Genomic DNA, 18,592 nt, shown 5'->3' on the forward strand with positions numbered 1-18,592 from the left:
ATAATTTTTTCATTGTTTGCCTCACAAACTCTTCTTATATTAGCATATTTATGACTCCTCTACAGAGTGCCAATTGCATTCAACTCTACTGGCAGTTAGACCACTCCCTCTTTGTTGCTGCCTACCATCTTCTCACTTCTTTCACAGACTTTGTCACTCTATGAATGTATGTTTATTTCTTCATCTCATCCATTAGACTGTGAGCTCCTTGAGGGCAGGGACCGTGTCTTATTTATATCTGTATCTTGATGCCTATCATAGTGTTTGGTATATAATTGGTGCTCAATCCATGTGACTGAATGATTAAAAATATAATTCAAATGGTCAAAAAAAGACACTTTCCACTTTATTTTATTCATGTTATAAAAATTAACAAGTTATTTTGTGGAAAGTGATAGCTTCTCAAAGCAGAGAAAAGGTACTGTATTCCTTTCAGTATGTTACTAACCATATAAAAGTGTAATACTTTTACGTTTATGAGAGTGGCTTGTTTGAATGAGTATATACATGTGGACATAATGTGTTTGTTATTTTTTAAGATAAAGGCATTCAAATGAATCCTGAGATAATTTTTATTATATAATTTCAGTATGATAAGATTATAATTTCATAATTCTGGTACTGAAATAAAATTTTATAAAAACACACTAATGTAGCCAGGCGTGGTGGTGTATGCCTGTAATCACAGCACTCAGAAGGCCAAGACAGAAAGATCATGAGTTTGAGGCCAGCCTGGGCTACATAGCAAGACCCTATCTCAACAAAGAAAAAAAGCCAAATCCAAACCAAAATAAACAAAAAACATACTAAGGTATTAGAAATTGATGAAATAAAACTTATCCAGGAAAGTCATAATTATTACATTTTATATACCCTTAAAGTAAAAGAACCTGCTTGAAGTATTATAAAAAGAAACAAATACTAATTAATCCCCTTTTGTAAGGAATAAACTTCAAGTTGCTTTACTAGTTGTATTGATGGAAATGTGCTTACATGTTTACATACCTACTTATGCTAGCCAGACTTAAGAGTTTAATCTGTGGCTAGATAACATTGAAAATCTCTCTAAATCTCATTGTAGTCATAACTGTGACCTCAACTTCATAAGCCATTTATGTAATCAGTTGCCTTAATTAGCCCTGTATTCCTGTCAGAATTCATGAGGCAGGTATTATTTTATCTCTGAGCTTTTCCAGAAGTACCATTATATTTTTTTAATGTGGTAGATTTTTTTTTAAAAGACAGTTATAAGAATGGAGTGCCTCCTCCATTGTGAAATAAGTTGCAGGGAGTATTAGAAGCAAAGGATACATGGCTTTATGTAAAAATAATATTTTTATATAATTTATAAATAATTTATTTGACTTTCAGAATTACTGTGTTGTTACAGTGAAGCCATCAGTTTGTATGGTAAATTTATGCTGCTATTCCAAGATAATATTTCTTATATAAATTCAAAATGATATGTTACATTCAGTTTAAAAATGAATACGTTCTTTCAGAAAAAGGAAAGAAATATACCTTAGTGCTCAGTAGACAGAAATATAATTAATAGAAACTTTTGAATGTTTGAATGTCAGATGGGTCTATCACAGAAAAGAAATTTATAGTGAAGCAATTGAACTTCTAAAGAACGTCACCAGGCACATTGTTCTTCATTGGACTGACTTTTCCCATTTTCTCAAGTAGTTATTAAATCAGACAAATTCTTACATAGATATGAAACATCTAGAATTTATTACAACAAAGTTTCAACGTGCTGTTATTTGTTACAGGTAATCTTTGGTAAATCTAGCTGTTCAGAATTTTCAAAGGAAGCCTATACAGCCGTAGTATATCATAACAGGTACTGAATTAAAATATTTCTTTCAAAGTTACTCACTTCTCAGTGGCATTGTTAGCACTCACTTAGTGTGTTTACCAAATGCTTTGCTGCACTGAATGTGCCAAATTCAGGCTGACATCAGAGTTATAATTTTCAGTCTATAGATGTGTAGCTATTCTCCATAGACATCTCAAAAATACAACTTTGTACACAAAGTCTTTTCTATCAAATTCTCTGATTCTTTCATTTTCACTGTATTGTTATTATCATTGTGACCTCTGTTCCTTTGATCTTTCTTTATTATTTTCCCCTGACACTTTTCAGTTCTGTTTTAACTCTTTAGTAAGCTTGAACTATTAGTTAAATTGGCATTATTTTCAACATCCAATAATACTTTGATTTCTTGACTTTTCATTTTACTTCCTTGGGCTTGGAAAATTGCTAACTTTGGATAACCTTTAACTTCTGTGTTTTTGAGGTAAATATTGAATGCTCTTGGAGAAAATCACAAAATTGTGCTAATCAGAGCTATTGCAAATTGATGTTACTGTAGCATATGATAGGGCTACAATAATTTATCTTCTTTGGCCCTATTGCTCTTTTGCAGTCTTCTTGTGATCATTTTTATTTTGTTTTGTTTTTTACCCTCTCATGTAATAGTAAATTCAGGAATTTCTTCTAGATCCCAGTTCTTTTCTGTTTGCTTTACTCTCTGCATTCCTCCGGAGTTGATCATTGTCATTAAACTTAAGATCTATAACTTCTCTACTCTGTACTTCATCTACTCTCCATACTCATTTGTCTTTCCTTCTGTTTCTAAAGTAGCAGTGGCACATCCCTGTCAATGTAAATCTTTCACCTATGCTCTCAAGCAGTCCTTCCCAACCTCTTCTGGAATATTGGTCAATCTGTTATCTTTCTCTGGCATCTTCAGGGTCCTGTTTCATTGTCTCCAATTTCCTAGTCTCAAAAAGAAGCTTACATTTTCCATGGACATGAAAAAAAAAAAAAAAAGCAAACCACAAAAGCCTTCCCTTAGTGCTTTTATATAGTATTCATCTTCTTTGCCCTCCTTAAAACTTTCTTCTTTCTCATCTTTTATTCTGTGGCCACATCTCGGTTTCCTTCTGTTTCTTTGAATATTCTTTAAAAAACAAACAAACAGTTAATTGTTTTTCGTTTCAATATAGGCATTACACACAAAACACTAAAGCTTTGCTTTTAACTCTCTTACATATTCTTTTCCTAAATAATGTTATAAGTACCTTCAGAGTTATTCAATGAAAATGTTTCTACTTTAATGTTCTTACGGATTGTTTCGAACTCTTTATTTTCAGTCCTAACCTTCCTTCTGAGGTATACGCATGTTCATCTTGATGTCTGGCTATTTCTCAGCTTCCATATATGTATTCCTAAGTTTTCCAACCATCTCCCTGTCTGATTTTCTCTTTGTAAATGTTGCCACCATATTTCCAGTTACCCTGACTCAAAACTTCAGATATATTTGCCTTCTGTTCTCTAATCAGCTTTTCAGTCTTGATGGTTTCTTTCTTCTTTGTTAGCAAACATATTCTGTGCTGTCTGTTTCTGGGTCTTTCTTGGATCTTTTTTCCTGTTATATAACAATTCCCTGAACCCTCACTCACTCTTTAAGGCCCATTGCAAATATTACCTCCTACCTGGTAATTCACCAATCACAAACTTGAAGTAATCTGTTCAACTGTGTTCTTGAAGTGCTTAACCCTTTCTATTCTATAGCAGGGGTTGCAGGTATTTTCTGCAAAGGACTAGACAGTACATGTTTTAGGCCTGTGGCTACATGCTGTCTCTTTCAACCATTCAGCTCTGCCATTGTAGCACAAAAGCAGCCATATATAATAAGTAAAGTTATAAGTAAGTTGGCATGGCTGAGTTCATATAAAACTATTATGGACACTAAAATTTGAATTCCATGTTAATTTTTTATGTTATGAAATATATTATTCTCTTGATTTATTTAACTGTTTAAAATTATAAAAGCCATTCTTAATTTGCAAGCTCTACAAAACGAGGCAGTGGACTGGATTTGCCCCATTAACAGTGTGTTTTACAGCACAGCTATTAATATCTATTATTTGTCCTCTTAAATTATATAGAAAGTGTTGTATTCATCTTTAAGACTACCACAAAAATAAGATAATGTTTAGTCTAAAGATTGGCAATTAAACCTACTTCTTTTATCAGTAATTCCCATAGATACTTCATTTTCCACAAAAACCTTCAAATGTGAGTAAAAAGAAATGAACCAAAACACTCAATGCAAGGAAAGATACCAAAAAAGAAGGTAGTAATTTATGTAAGTTTCTCAGTTATAGCTAGGTTGTTGCTTATTTGTTTGCTCTCAGCATTAATATTAAATAAGAATTAAAATGATGAAACCATCTGACATTACTGATAAATTCAACTTTTTCATAATTTAGTGGTGAAATTAGTAATAAGATGTATGATATCTTTTTAAAAAAACAACTCAAAGTCTTCAAGTTCTCCGATGGCTAACATCAGTTCTCTTTCTTGTTCTTTAAGGCTTAGTTCCACTTAATATTTCTGTGAACAAATCCACACCCATTAACGTGTTTTTGAGGCGTATTTGAGAGGTTAAGATATTTGACTAATTAGTATCCAAGAAAAAACTCTTAATTGGTAGGACACCCTTCATGTTAAAGACAGTGAAACTATATGCTTTTGTTGCATTTTTATTGAATATAATATTGAGAGAATGGAGGATTGCGACGCTAAGGTTCTGTCCTTTTAATTGTATGTCATGTATACTATGTTTTCCTATAAAAATGGCCTGTTGGGCCACTCAATGGATATTAAGGTGGAGATTCAGGGATGAAAGATCATTTTTCATCAAACATACTTATTTTATCCTTACAGTGTCTAGGAACACTTCTAAACTGTGGAACAAATGCAATAATTTATGAGTATTCCCTGATTTTATCTTTTTTTTTCCCTTTGAGTCAGTTAATAGTAGTTCATGTTTTGCTAAAATTATTTTTTTGCTAACACTGGAATAAATGATATGTGATATTACTCACAGAGCATAACTTAATATTAAGATATCTTTAGCGATATCTTCCCCCTTTTTTTAACAAAAGAATGTTAAACATTACTCTTACTATGAAACTGTACCCCTACAAAAGACAAAATGTTTTTCTAAATAAAATATATATTTATACAACTCATATTAGTTTTCCATGTAACATGTCAGGATTTGCTCATAAATCTAGAAAGTCCTACTGTATTTTGAATAGGTTTCAAAGTAATGAAAATCTCAGTAATCAAGGTGGTAATTATTAATGAATTTTCAAATAATAAGATTACTATTTGAATTAATAAAAGTGGGATAAGAAACTAGAAACAGTGGCAGCTCTTTCTTAAGTAGGATTTAATTATTTAGAAGTTGAAAATAGAGAAAAATGTTTTAGATTATAGGAAAAATGAAGCTTGAATATAAAAATTAATTTAAAAATCACTCAGATATACAAATGCAGTAATTATTTATTTTGAACATATTTACTGACTATTATTTTTTGTTTTTATTTTTTTGTATGAAGGTCTCCAGATTTTCATGAAGAAATCAAGGTTAAACTCCCTGCTACTTTAACTGACCATCATCACTTGCTTTTTACTTTTTATCATGTTAGCTGTCAACAGAAACAAAATACTCCTCTTGAAACACCCGTTGGATACACAGTAAGTCTTTTTGGTTATTTAGGCTCTTTAATCTTAAAAATATTTATGATGTTTAAATTTAGTTGATGTTTCTTACTTTTTGAGAATTCCATGAGTCCCTACAGTACTAAAATGGTGCTGGTAAGAATCATCATAACAAGAAAGTGCTCATTAGCATGAGCTCATTAGCTAATCAATTAATTAACTCTGTAAACACCTACATGTTGGTCCTGATTATTGAGTGTTTACCTCAGACTGCAGTGTAAATATAATAGATTTAAGTAGAAAATAACTTCAATGTAAAACAAATAACAGAAATCCTTAGAAAAGAAATTAAAATCCTGGCCATTTTTCAAAAAACATTATAATTGAATTGCACAGATAAAACTAAGATGAAGAACATCATAAAGTGCTATTACACAATTTTGTCAAGAAAATTGTGCTTCTACGCTAAAGAGAAAAATCAACATTTGGTTTATTAATTTTTTTCTCTTTCATTTGTGGCATGAATGTTGCCAACTGTAAGAAAGTATATTTCCCTGCCTTTTAGTTTTGTTTTCAGCACCCATAAGCCAATTAAGTTTGTACTGTTTACATTAAAAATATTGTGTTTTTAAATTAGTTCACTTTGTGGCCTTCTCTAAGATTCACTTTCTTAGATAATAAGGACCCTCATATTAAATATTGCATAGTAGAGCAATGATGTTTCACAGATTTTGAATAAAATATCATCAGGGAAACATCTTTTTAGAGGAATTATGAAATCCTATATAATTCTGTTAATGTTCAGTGATATCAGATAGATTTGACTGGTACTAACTTATTAAATAGACTTTCTACATAATTATTTTTATAGCAAACATATTTAAATTAAAATTGTTTCCTTTTTCTCTTAAAAGTGGATACCAATGCTTCAGAATGGACGGTTGAAGACTGGCCAGTTTTGCCTACCAGTATCACTAGAAAAACCACCACAGGCTTATTCTGTACTATCTCCTGAGGTCAGTATTTCTCACATTGTAATTCTTCCATACGGAGAATTTACTTTTTCTTTGAGTTTACATTTCATGTATTATTATTTCAGTTTTAAAATGAATATACTAGGACTGGAGGCGTGGCTCGCATGGTAGAGCACCTGCCTGGCAAATGCGAAGCCCTGAGTTCAAACCCTAGCACTGCTCAAAAAACCCAATAACAGCAAAATTAAAAACTAAATGAAATGAGTTTTTTTCATTATAAAGATGTTTTTTGTCAAACAAAATCTTACTTTACTTCTTCTATCTGAAAGTATACAGAAAGTGATGTTATTTCCACAGAGAACTAAAATTTCTCTCTATAAAACCTAGAAGCTTTTATCTTTTAGGGGGTGAGATATGAGACAGGGTCTTTCTGTATAGCCCAGACTGACCTCAAACTCATGATTCTTTTGCCTCAGCTTCCCAACCACTGGAATTAAAGGCTTGTTCTCCCAGGCCAGACTTGTTTTATCTTTTTTAGTGGGAAGGTGTATAGTTCTGGGGGTTGAACTCAGGACTTTGCACCTGCTAGTCCGGTGCTCTACCACTTGAGCCACCCCCACTAACACTTTATAATTTCAATTATTTTTTGGATAGGGTTTTGAGTTGGTGCCTGGGCTGGCCTGGACTGAGAGTCTCCTGGTCATGCTTCCTTTATAGCTGGGATGACAGGCGTCCACCACCTGCCCAGCTTTTATTATTTGAAATGTCTAGTGAACTTTTTGCCCTGGTTGGGGTAGAACTATCATCCTTTACAATTCTGCCTCCCAAGTAGCAATGATTATAAGCTTGAACCACCATGCCAATCCTTATCCCTTCTTTAAAAAAAAAATGTGTATTCAGAGCTCAGGGTGGGACACAGTGGTAGAGTATTTGTCTAGCACTCCTGAGAACCTGAGTTCCATCTTCAGCATCACCAAAAGATAAAAGAAAATGTATTAATTTTAAAACCAAACCTAAAAAAGATAAATTTGGAAATTTTATATTGTGTACCATGGGAAGCTCCTTATTTAATGAATATTTCTCTTAGTAGATTATTCAGATTTCACTAAAAGACAGGAAGAAGAAAAACAGATTTAAATTAGCTCTTCATATCTTTTTGTAATTGGTGATCATGTAAGCGAAAACAAATAGCTATCAATATGCAATGCAAGAAATAGTAACAGCTTTGATGGTGATATCCATATGTGGAAACATCTATATGTGTAAAAGACTTAAAACAAACACCAGAAAAATTCTTTTAGAGTTGGTTTAACATAGTATATATTTTAGTTTTGAAAACCATAAGAATCAGTTATCTCAGATTTCTTCCTAGAAAAGATCCAGTTTCCAAAGCAATTTGTACATTCTAGTTTGAATGCAATGACATGATATTTCATAATTTTTAAAATATAAAATGAAGTTAGTGGCTGAAAAACATCTGCTACAATGAATTTGAAGGGAAATTTCCCTCTTTCATTATAGCTATAAAGTATAATGATTTAACTTCAAATGATTTCATAATGTACCAATATCTAACATTGAAATGCATCCATGCTGTCTTACATAATTGTATTAGAGTCAAGTATATTAGTTACACATCTGCTATAACTGTTATTGCAAAGGAGAAATACTATTATTTTCCAAGGGATACACAGAGCAATTTTTTTCTCCAAAGAACTTGTACAAACCAATAAAATCTAAATTCATTGTATAATATATAAAAAAGGAGAAGCCTCCTCAGACCTACTTTTTTTTTCAATTTTTTTATTGTTTTATTATTCATATGTGCATACAAGGCTTGAGTCATTTCTCCCCTTTGCCCCCACCCCCTCCCTTACCACCCACTCCACCCTCTCCCTCTCCCCTCCACCCCCTCAATACCCAGGAGAAACTGTTTTGCCCTTATCTCTAATTTTGTTGAAGAGAGAGTATAAGCAATAATAGGAAGGAACAAGGGTTTTTGCTGGTTGAGATAAGGATAGCTATACAGGGAGTTGATTCACATTAATTTCCTGTGCATGTGTGTTACCTTCTATGTTAATTCTTTTTGATCTAACCTTTTCTCTAGTTCCTGGTCCCCTTTTCCTATTGGCCTCAGTTGCTTTTAAGGTTTCTGCTTTAGTTTCTCTGTGTTAAGGAAACAAATGCTAGCTAATTTTTTAGGCGTCTTACCTATATTCACCCCTCTCTTATGTGCTCTCGCTTTTATCAAGTGCTCAAAGTTCAGTCCCCTTGTTGTGTTTGCCCTTGATCTAATATGAGGGAGAATATAAAATTTTTGGTCTTTTGGGCCAGGCTAACCTCACTTAGAGTAATGTTCTCCAATTCCATCCATTTACCAGCGAATGATAACATTTCATTCTTCTTCATGGCTGCATAAAATTCCATTGTGTATAGATACCACATTTTCTTAATCCATTCGTCAGTGGTGGGGCATCTTGGCTGTTTCCATAACTTGGCTATTGTGAATAGTGCTGCAATAATCATGGGTGTGCAGGTGCCTCTGGAGTAACCTGTGTCACAGTCTTTTGGGTATATCCCCAAGAGTGGTATTGCTGGATCAAATGGTAGATCAATGTTTAGTGTTTTAAGTAGCCTCCAAATTTTTTTCCAGAGTGGTTGTACTAGTTTCTTTTTCCCCCGCATCCTCGCCAACACCTGTTGTTAGTGGTGTTGCTAATGATAGCTATTCTAACAGGGGTGAGGTAGAATCTTAATGTGGTTTTAATTTGCATTTCCTTTATTGCTAGAGATGGTGAGCATTTTTTCATGTGTTTTTTGGCCATTTGAATTTCTTCTTTTGAGGAAGTTCTGTTTAGTTCACTTGCCCATTTCTTTATTGGTTCATTAGTTTTGGGAGAATTTAGTTTTTTAAGTTCCCTGTATATTCTGGTTATCAGTCCTTTGATGTGTAGCTGACAAATATTTTCTCCCACTCTGTGGGTGGTCTCTTCAGTTTAGAGACCATTTCTTTTGATGAACAGAAGCTTTTTAGTTTTATGAAGTCCCATTTATCTATGCTATCTCTTAATTGCTGTGCTGCTGGGGTTCCATTGAGAAAGGTCTTACCTATACCTACTAACTCCAGAGTATTTCCTACTCTTTTCTGTATCAACTTTAGAGCTTGTGGTCTGATAGTAAGGTCCTTGATCCATTTTGAGTTAATATTGGTAAAGGGTGATATACATGGATCTAGTTTCAGTTTTTTGCAGACTGCTAACCAGTTTTCCCAGCAGTTTTTGTTGAAGAGGCTACTATTTCTCCATCGTATATTTTTAGCTCCTTTGTCAAAGACAAGTTGGTTACAGTTGTGTGGCTTCAGGGCCTATAAGTATGGATTGCTGGCACTTTCTAATTAGCCAGTAGTTCTTTATTCTTGTAATTTTGCTCAGAGTTCTTTCTGACTTCATGTCTAGACCAGTAGTAAGCATGTCTTCTTCTTAGACTTACTCTTTTCCACTGGTGTTCTTCTATCTGTCTATCTAACCAGATCATAAAATATTATCATTAATGTTAATCTTTGACTTTGTAGATGATTCTTTTTTTGGGCTAGGACTGGAGTTTGAACACAGGGCTTTTGAGTTCTACCTCTTGAGCTACAACCTCCAGTCCTGCCTATGATTCTAAAAAGGCAGTTACACCACTGTCTTACTGAATTCTCGCCTTGTTATTTACCAACTTTTACTTATTTAACTTCCAGGTCACATTTATTGCCAGCCAAGATCATTGGAACATTTTCTGTACCTTTATCCATAAAATATGTTCCCTTAAGTCCTGTGAGTCATTTAAACATAGACTGAGTTTTAATAGAATACACTTATACAAATCCGTGGCCATTTTTCATATATAAATCTCTCATCTTTGTAAATTTCCCTGTCCCTGATATTTCCAGAATTTCTAGCATGTATTGTTTTTTGCTTTTGTTTTTTTTTTTAATTTTAATTTTTTTATTATTCATATGTGCATACAATGCTTGGGTCATTTCTCCCCCATGCCCCCACCCCTCCCTTACCACCCACTCCACCCCCTCCCTCTCCCCTCCACCCCCTCGATACCTGTCAGAAACTATTTTGCCCTTATCTCTAATTTTCTTGGAGAGAGAGTATAAGCAATAATAGGAAGGAACAAGGGTTTTTGTAGTTGAGATAAGGATAGCTATACAGGGAATTGACTCACATTGATTTCCTATGCATGTGTGTTACCTTCTAGGTTAATTCTTTTTGATCTAACCTTTTCTCTAGTTCCTGGTCCCCTTCTCCTATTGGCCTCAGTTGCTTTTAAGGTATCTGCTTTAGTTTCTCTGCACTGAGGGCAACAAATGCTAGCTAATTTTTTAGGTGTCTTACCTATCTTCATATCTCCCTTGTGTGCACTCGCTTTTATCTTGTGATCTAAGTTCAATCCCCTTGTTGAATTTGCCCTTGATCTAATGTCCGCATATGAGGGAGAACATATGATTTTTGTTCTTTTGGGCCAGGCTAACCTCACTCAGAATGATGTTCTCCAATTCCATCCTTTTATCAGCAAATGATAACATTTTGTTCTTCTTCATGGTTGCATAAAATTCCATTGTGTATAGATACCACATTTTCTTAATCCATTCGTCAGTGGTGGGGCATCTTGGCTGTTTCCATAACTTGGCTATTGTGAATAGTGCCGCAATAATCATGGGTGTGCAGGTGCCTCTGGAGTAACCTGTGTCCCAGTCTTTTGGGTATATCCCCAAGAGTGGTATTGCTGGATCAAATGGTAGATCAATGTTTAGCTTTTTAAGTAGCCTCCAAATTTTTTTCCAGAGTCGTTGTACTAGTTTACATTCCCACCAATAGTTTAAGAGGGTTCCTTTTTCCCCTCATCCTCGCCAACACCTGTTTTTGGTGGTGTTGCTAATGATAGCTATTCTAACAGGGGTGAGGTGGAATCTTAATGTGGTTTTAATTTGCATTTCCTTTATTGCTAGAGATGGTGAGCATTTTTTCATGTGTTTTTTGGCCATTTGAATTTCTTCTTTTGAGAAAGTTCTGTTTAGTTCACTTGCCCATTTCTTTATTGGTTCATTAGTTTTGGGAGAATTTAGTTTTTTAAGTTCCCTGTGTATTATGGTTATCAGTCCTTTGTCTGAAGTGTAGCTGGCAAATATTTTCTCCCACTCTGTGGGTGTTCTCTTCAATGTAGAGACCATTTCTTTTGATGAACAGAAGTTTTTAGTTTTATGAAGTCCCATTTATCTATGCTATCTCTTAATTGCTGTGCTGCTGGGGTTCCATTGAGAAAGTTCTTACCTATACCTACTAACTCCAGAGTATTTCCTACTCTTTCCTGTATGAACTTTAGAGTTTGTGGTCTGATATTAAGATCCTTGTCCATTTTGAGTTAATGTTGGTATAGGGTTATATACATGGATCTAGTTTCATTTTTTTGTAGACTACTAGCCAGTTTTCCCAGCAGTTTTTGTTGAAGAGGCTGCTATTTCTCCATCGTATATTTTTAGCGCCTTTGTCAAAGACAAGTTGGTTATAGTTTTGTGGCTTCATATCTGGGACCTCTGTTCTGTTCCACTGGTCTTCATGTCTGTTTTTGTGCCAGTACCATGCTGTTTTTATTGTTATTGCTTTGTAATATAGTTTGAAGTCAGGTATTGTGATACCTCCTGCATTGTTCTTTTGACTGAGTATTGCCTTGGCTATTCGTGGCCTCTTGTGTTTCCATATAAATTTAACAGTAGACTTTTCAATCTCTTTAATGAATGTCACTGGAATTTTGATGGGAATTGCATTAAATGTGTTGATTACTTTTAGGAGTATAGACATTTTTACTATATTGATTCTACCAATCCATGAGTATGGGAGATCGCTCCACTTTCTGTAGTCTTCCTCAGTCTCTTTCTTGAGAAATTTATAGTTTTCCTTGTAGAGGTCATTCACATCTTTTGTTAGGTTTACACCTAGGTATTTGATTTTTCTTGAGGCTATTGTAAATTGAATTGTTTTCATATATTCTTTTTCAGTTTGTTCATTATTAGTGTATAGAAATGGTAATGATTTTTCTATGTTGATTTTATATCCTGCTACCTTGCTGTAGCTATTGATGGTATCCAGGAGCTTTTGAGTAGAGTTTTTTGGATCTTTAAGGTATAGGATCATGTCGTCTGCAAAAAAGGGATATTTTGACAGTTTCTTTACCTATTTGTATTCCTTTTATTCCTTCTTCTTGCCTAATTGCTCTGGCTAGGAATTCCAGTACTGTGTTGAATAGGAGTGGAGATAGTAGGCATCCTTGTCTGGTTCCTGATTTTAGAGGGAATGGTTTCAGTTTTTCTCCATCAAGTATAATGCTGGCTGTAGATTTGTCATATATAGCTTTTAAAATGTTGAGGTAATTTCCTTCTGTTCCTAGTTTTCTTAGAGCTTTTATCATGAAATGGTGTTGGATCTTATCGAAGGCTTTTTCTGCATCTATTGAGATGCTCAAGTGGTGTTTGTCTTTGCTTCTGTTAATGTGGTTTATTACGTTTATTGATTTTCGTATGTTGAACCACTTCTGCATTCCTGGGATGAATCCTACTTGGTCGTAGTGAATAATCTTTTTGGTGTATTGTTGAATTTGGTTTGCCATTATTTTGTTGAGGATTTTTGCATCAATGTTCATAAGGGAGATTGGCCTATAGTTCTCCTTTTTGGAGGTGTCTTTGCCTGGTTTTGGGATAAGTGTAATACTGGCTTCATAAAATGTGTTTGGCAGTTTTCCTTCCCTATCTCTTTCGTAGAACAGTTTAAGGAGGGTTGGTATCAGTTCTTCTTTAATGGTCTGATGGAATTCAGAGAATTCAGCAGGTCCTGGACTTTTCTTTTTGGGGAGAGTCTTGATTGCTGCTTCAATTTCCTTTTGTGTTATAGATCTATTCAGGTGATTAATTTCCTCTTGATTCAGTTGTGGATGATCATATGTATCTAGAAATCTGTCCATTTCTTTAAGATTTTCAAATTTATTTGAATATAGGTCCTTGAAGTAGTCTCTGAAGATTTCCTGGACTTCCATGGTGTTTGTTGTTATCTCCCCTTTTGCATTCCTGATTCTACTACTTTGGGTTTTTTCTCTCCCATTTTAGTCAGGTTTGCCAGGGGTCTGTCAATCTTGTTTATGTTTTCAAAGAACCAACTTGTTGTTTCATTAATTCTTTGTATGGTTTTTTTGGTTTCTATTTCGTTGATTTCACCTCTTATTTTTATTATTTCTCTGTTTCTATTTGTTTTGGGATTTGCTTGTTCTTGTTTTTCTAGGAGTTTGAGATATATCATTACGTCATTGATTTGGGATCTTTCAATCTTTTTAATACATGCACTCATGGCTATAAACTTTCCTCTCAGGTCTGCCTTTGCTGTGTCGCATAGGTTCTGGTAGGTTGTGTTTTCATTTTCATTGACTTCCAAGAACTTTTTAATTTCCTCTTTTATTTCATCAATGACCCATTGTTCATTAAGTAATGAGTTATTCAGTTTCCAGCTGTTTGCATGTTTTTTGTCTTTACTTTTGTTGTTGAATTCTAGTTTTATTTCATTGTGATCAGATAGAATGCACGGTATAATTTCTATTTTCTTATATTTGCTGAGGCTTGCTTTGTGCCCTAGGATATGATCTATTTAGGAGAAGGTTCCATGGGCTGCTGAGAAGAATGTATATTGTGTAGAAGTTGGACGAAATGTTGTGTAGACATCAAGTAGGTCCATTTGATGTCTATACTTTAGATCTTGGATTTCTTTATTGATTTTTTGTTTGAATGACCTATCTGTTGATGATAATGAGGTGTTAATGTCTCCCACGACCACTGTGTTGGAGTTAATATATGCTTTTAGATCTTTCAGGGTATGTTTGATGATATTGGGTGCATATAGGTTGATAATTATTATTTCCTTTTGGTCTATTTCCCCATTTATTAGTATGGAATGTCCTTCTATATCTCGTTTGATCAATGTAGGTTTACAGTGTACTTTGTCAGAGATAAGTATTGCTACTCCTGCCTATTTTCGGGGGCCATTGGCTTGGTAAATCTTCTTCCAGCCCTTGATCCTAAGCTTATGTTTATTTCTGTCGGTGAGATGGGTCTCCTGTAAGCAACAAATTGTTGGATCTTCCTTTTTAATCCATTTCGTCAAGCGGTGCCTATTGATGGGGGAATTAAGTCCATTAACATTAAGAGTTAGTACTGATAGGTATGTGGTGATTCCTGTCATTTAGTTGTCTTAGTTGTTTGAAGGTTTGATTGTGTGTACGTAATTTGTGGTTACTCTCTACTTCTTTCTTTTTCTTTTCCTGTAGTTTGGTGCTGCCTGTCCTTTCATGGTTATGTTGGGTTTTACTTTCTGTGTGCAGAATCCCTTGAAGAATCTTTTGTAGTGGTGGCTTTGTGGTCACATATTGTTTTAGTTTCTACTTATCATGGAAGACTTATTTCTAGCATGTATTGTTGATAATCTACTTCAACTTGTTTTTTGATAGAAATCTTATATCGTTGGGTCATATTTTTCAACAAAATTTCCTGAACAAACTCAACTATCAGAGCAGAGTAGAAACTCCGAAGCTCCATGAGGATATGGACTTCGTCCATCTTGTTCATTCCTGTATCTACAAGTGTTTAGACAATGTTTACCATATTGTAGGCACTCAGTATGTATCTATTAAATGAATGAGGACAGTAAGAAAGAATATGACTCACACCTATCCAGTTTTTCATTTAGTTTTCCAGGAACATGTCTTGTCAGTGATGGCTTTTTTTATTTTGTAAGGCTTTGTTACATGAAAAAGGTTGCCTTTTGTTAAGCATAGCGTATGTCAAAGGAAATGTTTTATAAGAAGATATGTTTTTGTGGATGTTACAAATTTCTTTTTACCTAATTGATTTGCAAATGCAAGGTCAGTTTTCTAAAAGAAGGCCATTGGTTTTCTTCCAGCTCCTATGCTCAATATGCTCATATATGTGAGGAATATGGTATTAATTTGGATTTGACTGTAGACGTATAATGTGAGTGATAGATACGTGAATTAACACATCAAGAGTTAATTATGTTTTAATATTTTATTAAATATTTAATTTTAAATGTTAAATATTTTAATTTTACTTTGAATTCTGTTATGAAAAGAATAATGTATTGGTTTAAGTTTAAAGAATCATATATTCTTAGTTTTAGTGCTTAAATTAAAACAAGTGAAAGATAATTATTTAAATATTCAACTATTATTGATCATTGCTAATGTCATTTTGTATTTTCCTGGCTAAAGTTGAACTCTCTTTGATTTTTTTTTTAAGAGAGTCTCTTCTTATTTATTTATTTATTTATTTGTTTGTTTATGAATGAGAGAGGGTCTTACTATGTAGTCCAGATTGGCCTCTTATGATTCTCCTGCCTCAGCCTCTATATTGCTGGAATTATAGGCATATACCATGATGCCAAGCTTAGGAGTCTAAGATATTTTATATTTTTTATTTGTTTTGTGGCTCTGGAAATGGAACCCAGGGCCTTGTATATTCTAGGCAAGCACACTACTTCTGAGATACACCCTCAGCCTCATTTGATAGATTTTAACTTCAGTGTTTTGTTAAGCCTTAAGATAGGAGGCTTGACATATAACCATGCTTATGTATTTCTATAACTAGTAAACTATTTCTTAATGATTTGAGACTGTGGATTACTTAAGTTCTAAAACTATTTCAAAAGTAGTTTTTATTCCTTACCTTCTTCGTCTTCAACTTGTTTTCCACCTAATTATTTGTTTTCCTTTTACTCTGAGCCGATAAACACTCTTGTCAGGCAGGGCCGCTGATGACAATGCATATCAGTGGCATTCCCAAGGTTGTGTTTGTGTTAGTCAGTTTTGTGTTGCTGTGACAAATACCTAAGAGAAACAATTTAGAAGGAAGAAAGATTTATTTTGGCTTACTATTTCAGAGATTTTAGTCCATGGTCACATGGCTCTTTTACTTTAAGCCTATGACAAGGCAGAAAGAACATCATGGCTGGGAGGGTTTGCAGGACAAATCTGCTACCTCATAGCAGACAGGAGGCAGAGAGACCAAGGGCCCAGGGACAAGGTGTATCTTTCAGGACACTCCCTCAGTAGCCTACTTCTCCATGTAGGCTCCATCTCCCATTTCTACCACTTTCCAATAATGTTGTCATATTATGAATCCATCAAGGAATTAATTCACTAAAGAAATTAGAGCCTTCATGATCTAGTCACTTCCCCAAAGCTCATCAGCTTGCATCCACCCTATAACATATGAGTTTCTTGGGGAGTACTTCATATCCAAACCATAACAACTCACACAATAATCAAGGTGCTCTTTTTTTTTATTCATTTATTCACATGTGCGTACATTGTTTGGGTCATTTCTCCCCCTCAGGGTGCTCTTGACTCTTACTTTGAGTTGATAAACCCTTCTTTGTATTTCTGCTTATCCATTTTTTAGGAATTACTTTTCTAGTAAATTAAAATGCCTAGTGAAGCCAGGCACCGGTGGCTCACACCTGTGAGAGCTTCTCAGAAGGCAGAGATTAGAAGGATGGTGGTTCACAGCCAGCATGGCCAAATAGTTGGTGAGACCCTGTCTTAAACAAACCCATCACAAAAAAGGGCTGGTGGAATGTCTCAAGGTGTAGGCCCAGGGTTCAAGCCCCAATATTTAAAAAAAAAAAAAAAAGCCTAGTGATACCATTACCAGGAAGGTCTAAAGATATCTAAAAATATAAAAGTGTCCAAAATTGGACTCATTCTTGTCGATGCTGAGAGGGAAAGACGTTGGCCACTAATGTGTGCCTCATCAGAATGATGATATTTCTGTAAAATTACTTCAGTTTAGTGTCTTTAGCTTAGTGTCAGTGTTTCGTGGGTTCCAGATACTAAATTTATGTTTACCAAGTTCATAGAAAATTGACAGAATGCATGGCATTCTGTTACTTAATTTTTCTCCTTGTAGAGTTACAGAGCTCAATCTAAGATACTTACCATAATTGTCTGGACCTTAAAACTGTTTTGTTTTTGTCTGAAATTTGTCACAGTGGAAAATATACCTATATTTTATTTACTAAATTATATTTTTAGATATTTATCTTATAGAAATATTTGCAAAAGTATACAGAGATCAGCATATTTCATGTTTTTAAATTTAACAGTAGTTATACCTATGGATGGATCATGATGCTTTTTGATTTATTATTTAGTCAACAATATTATAAACACTCATGAATCCATCAGCCTAAGAGCTGCAACATTAATAATTTAAATCACTTTTGTGCTTATCCCTATTCCATACTTCTTTCTACTTGTACAAAATTAGCATTTAAAAATTATGGTTAAATACATATGACATAAAATTTACTATTTCAACTTTTTTTTAAATCATTTCTTTTTCTTTTTTTATCCTTCTGATGGTGTATATTGAACTCAGAACCTTGTACATCCTTTGCTAGGCAAATACTCTAGCCCTGTTTTAACCATTTTTAAGTGTACACTTCTGTGGCATTGAGTACATTCACATTGTGCTAAACATTTAAAACTTCTTTTTCAATGAGGTATATATATATATTATTTTCTTTATGAATTTTAATGAAACACTTACTATGGTGTATAGAATCCTTTGAGATTTGGTGGGAACTTACTTTTTTGTGTGTGTGGTGTAGGGGGTTAAACTTAGGGCCTCGCACATGTGAGGCAAGTGCTGTACCACTGAGCTACATCCCTAGCCCCAGGGATTTGACTGTATGCTACCACTGGAGGCTTCACCTCCATCCCATTTCATTCTGATTATTTTGGAGATGGGGTCTCTCAAATTGTTTGCCTGGTATAGCCTTAACCTTCAGTCCTTTCAATCTTAGCTTCTCAAGTAGCTAGGATTACAGGCAGAACCACTGTGAGTCGCCCTATTTCATATACTTTTGAAGGGCTATACTATAGCAAACTTTCCTAGGTTTTAGTCCTGGTTCCACCATTTATTAATTTTGTCACCTTGGGCAACTTTCTTAATGTCTGTGCTATGAACTGAATTATGTCCCCCAAAATT

General features: G+C 34.2%; 1 protein-coding gene across 13 annotated transcripts in view; it reads left to right on the forward strand.

Moving 5' to 3' along the window:
- Dock7 (dedicator of cytokinesis 7) overlaps positions 1-18,592 on the forward strand; it is a 207,473-nt gene that overhangs the window by 109,715 nt on the left and 79,166 nt on the right. For 12 of the 13 annotated variants that reach the window (XM_074079907.1, XM_074079908.1, XM_074079909.1 and 9 more), the window contains exons 16-18: positions 1,776-1,846; positions 5,422-5,560; positions 6,439-6,540. In XM_074079907.1, the coding sequence (XP_073936008.1) occupies positions 1,776-1,846; positions 5,422-5,560; positions 6,439-6,540 (312 nt within the window). Of the gene's footprint in view, positions 1-1,775; positions 1,847-5,421; positions 5,561-6,438; positions 6,541-18,592 lie in introns of those variants that run through there. The other variant, XR_012449875.1, reaches the window with a different exon arrangement.

This window comes from Castor canadensis, chromosome 7 (genome assembly GCF_047511655.1).
Source record: "Castor canadensis chromosome 7, mCasCan1.hap1v2, whole genome shotgun sequence".
NCBI lineage: Eukaryota > Metazoa > Chordata > Mammalia > Rodentia > Castoridae > Castor > Castor canadensis.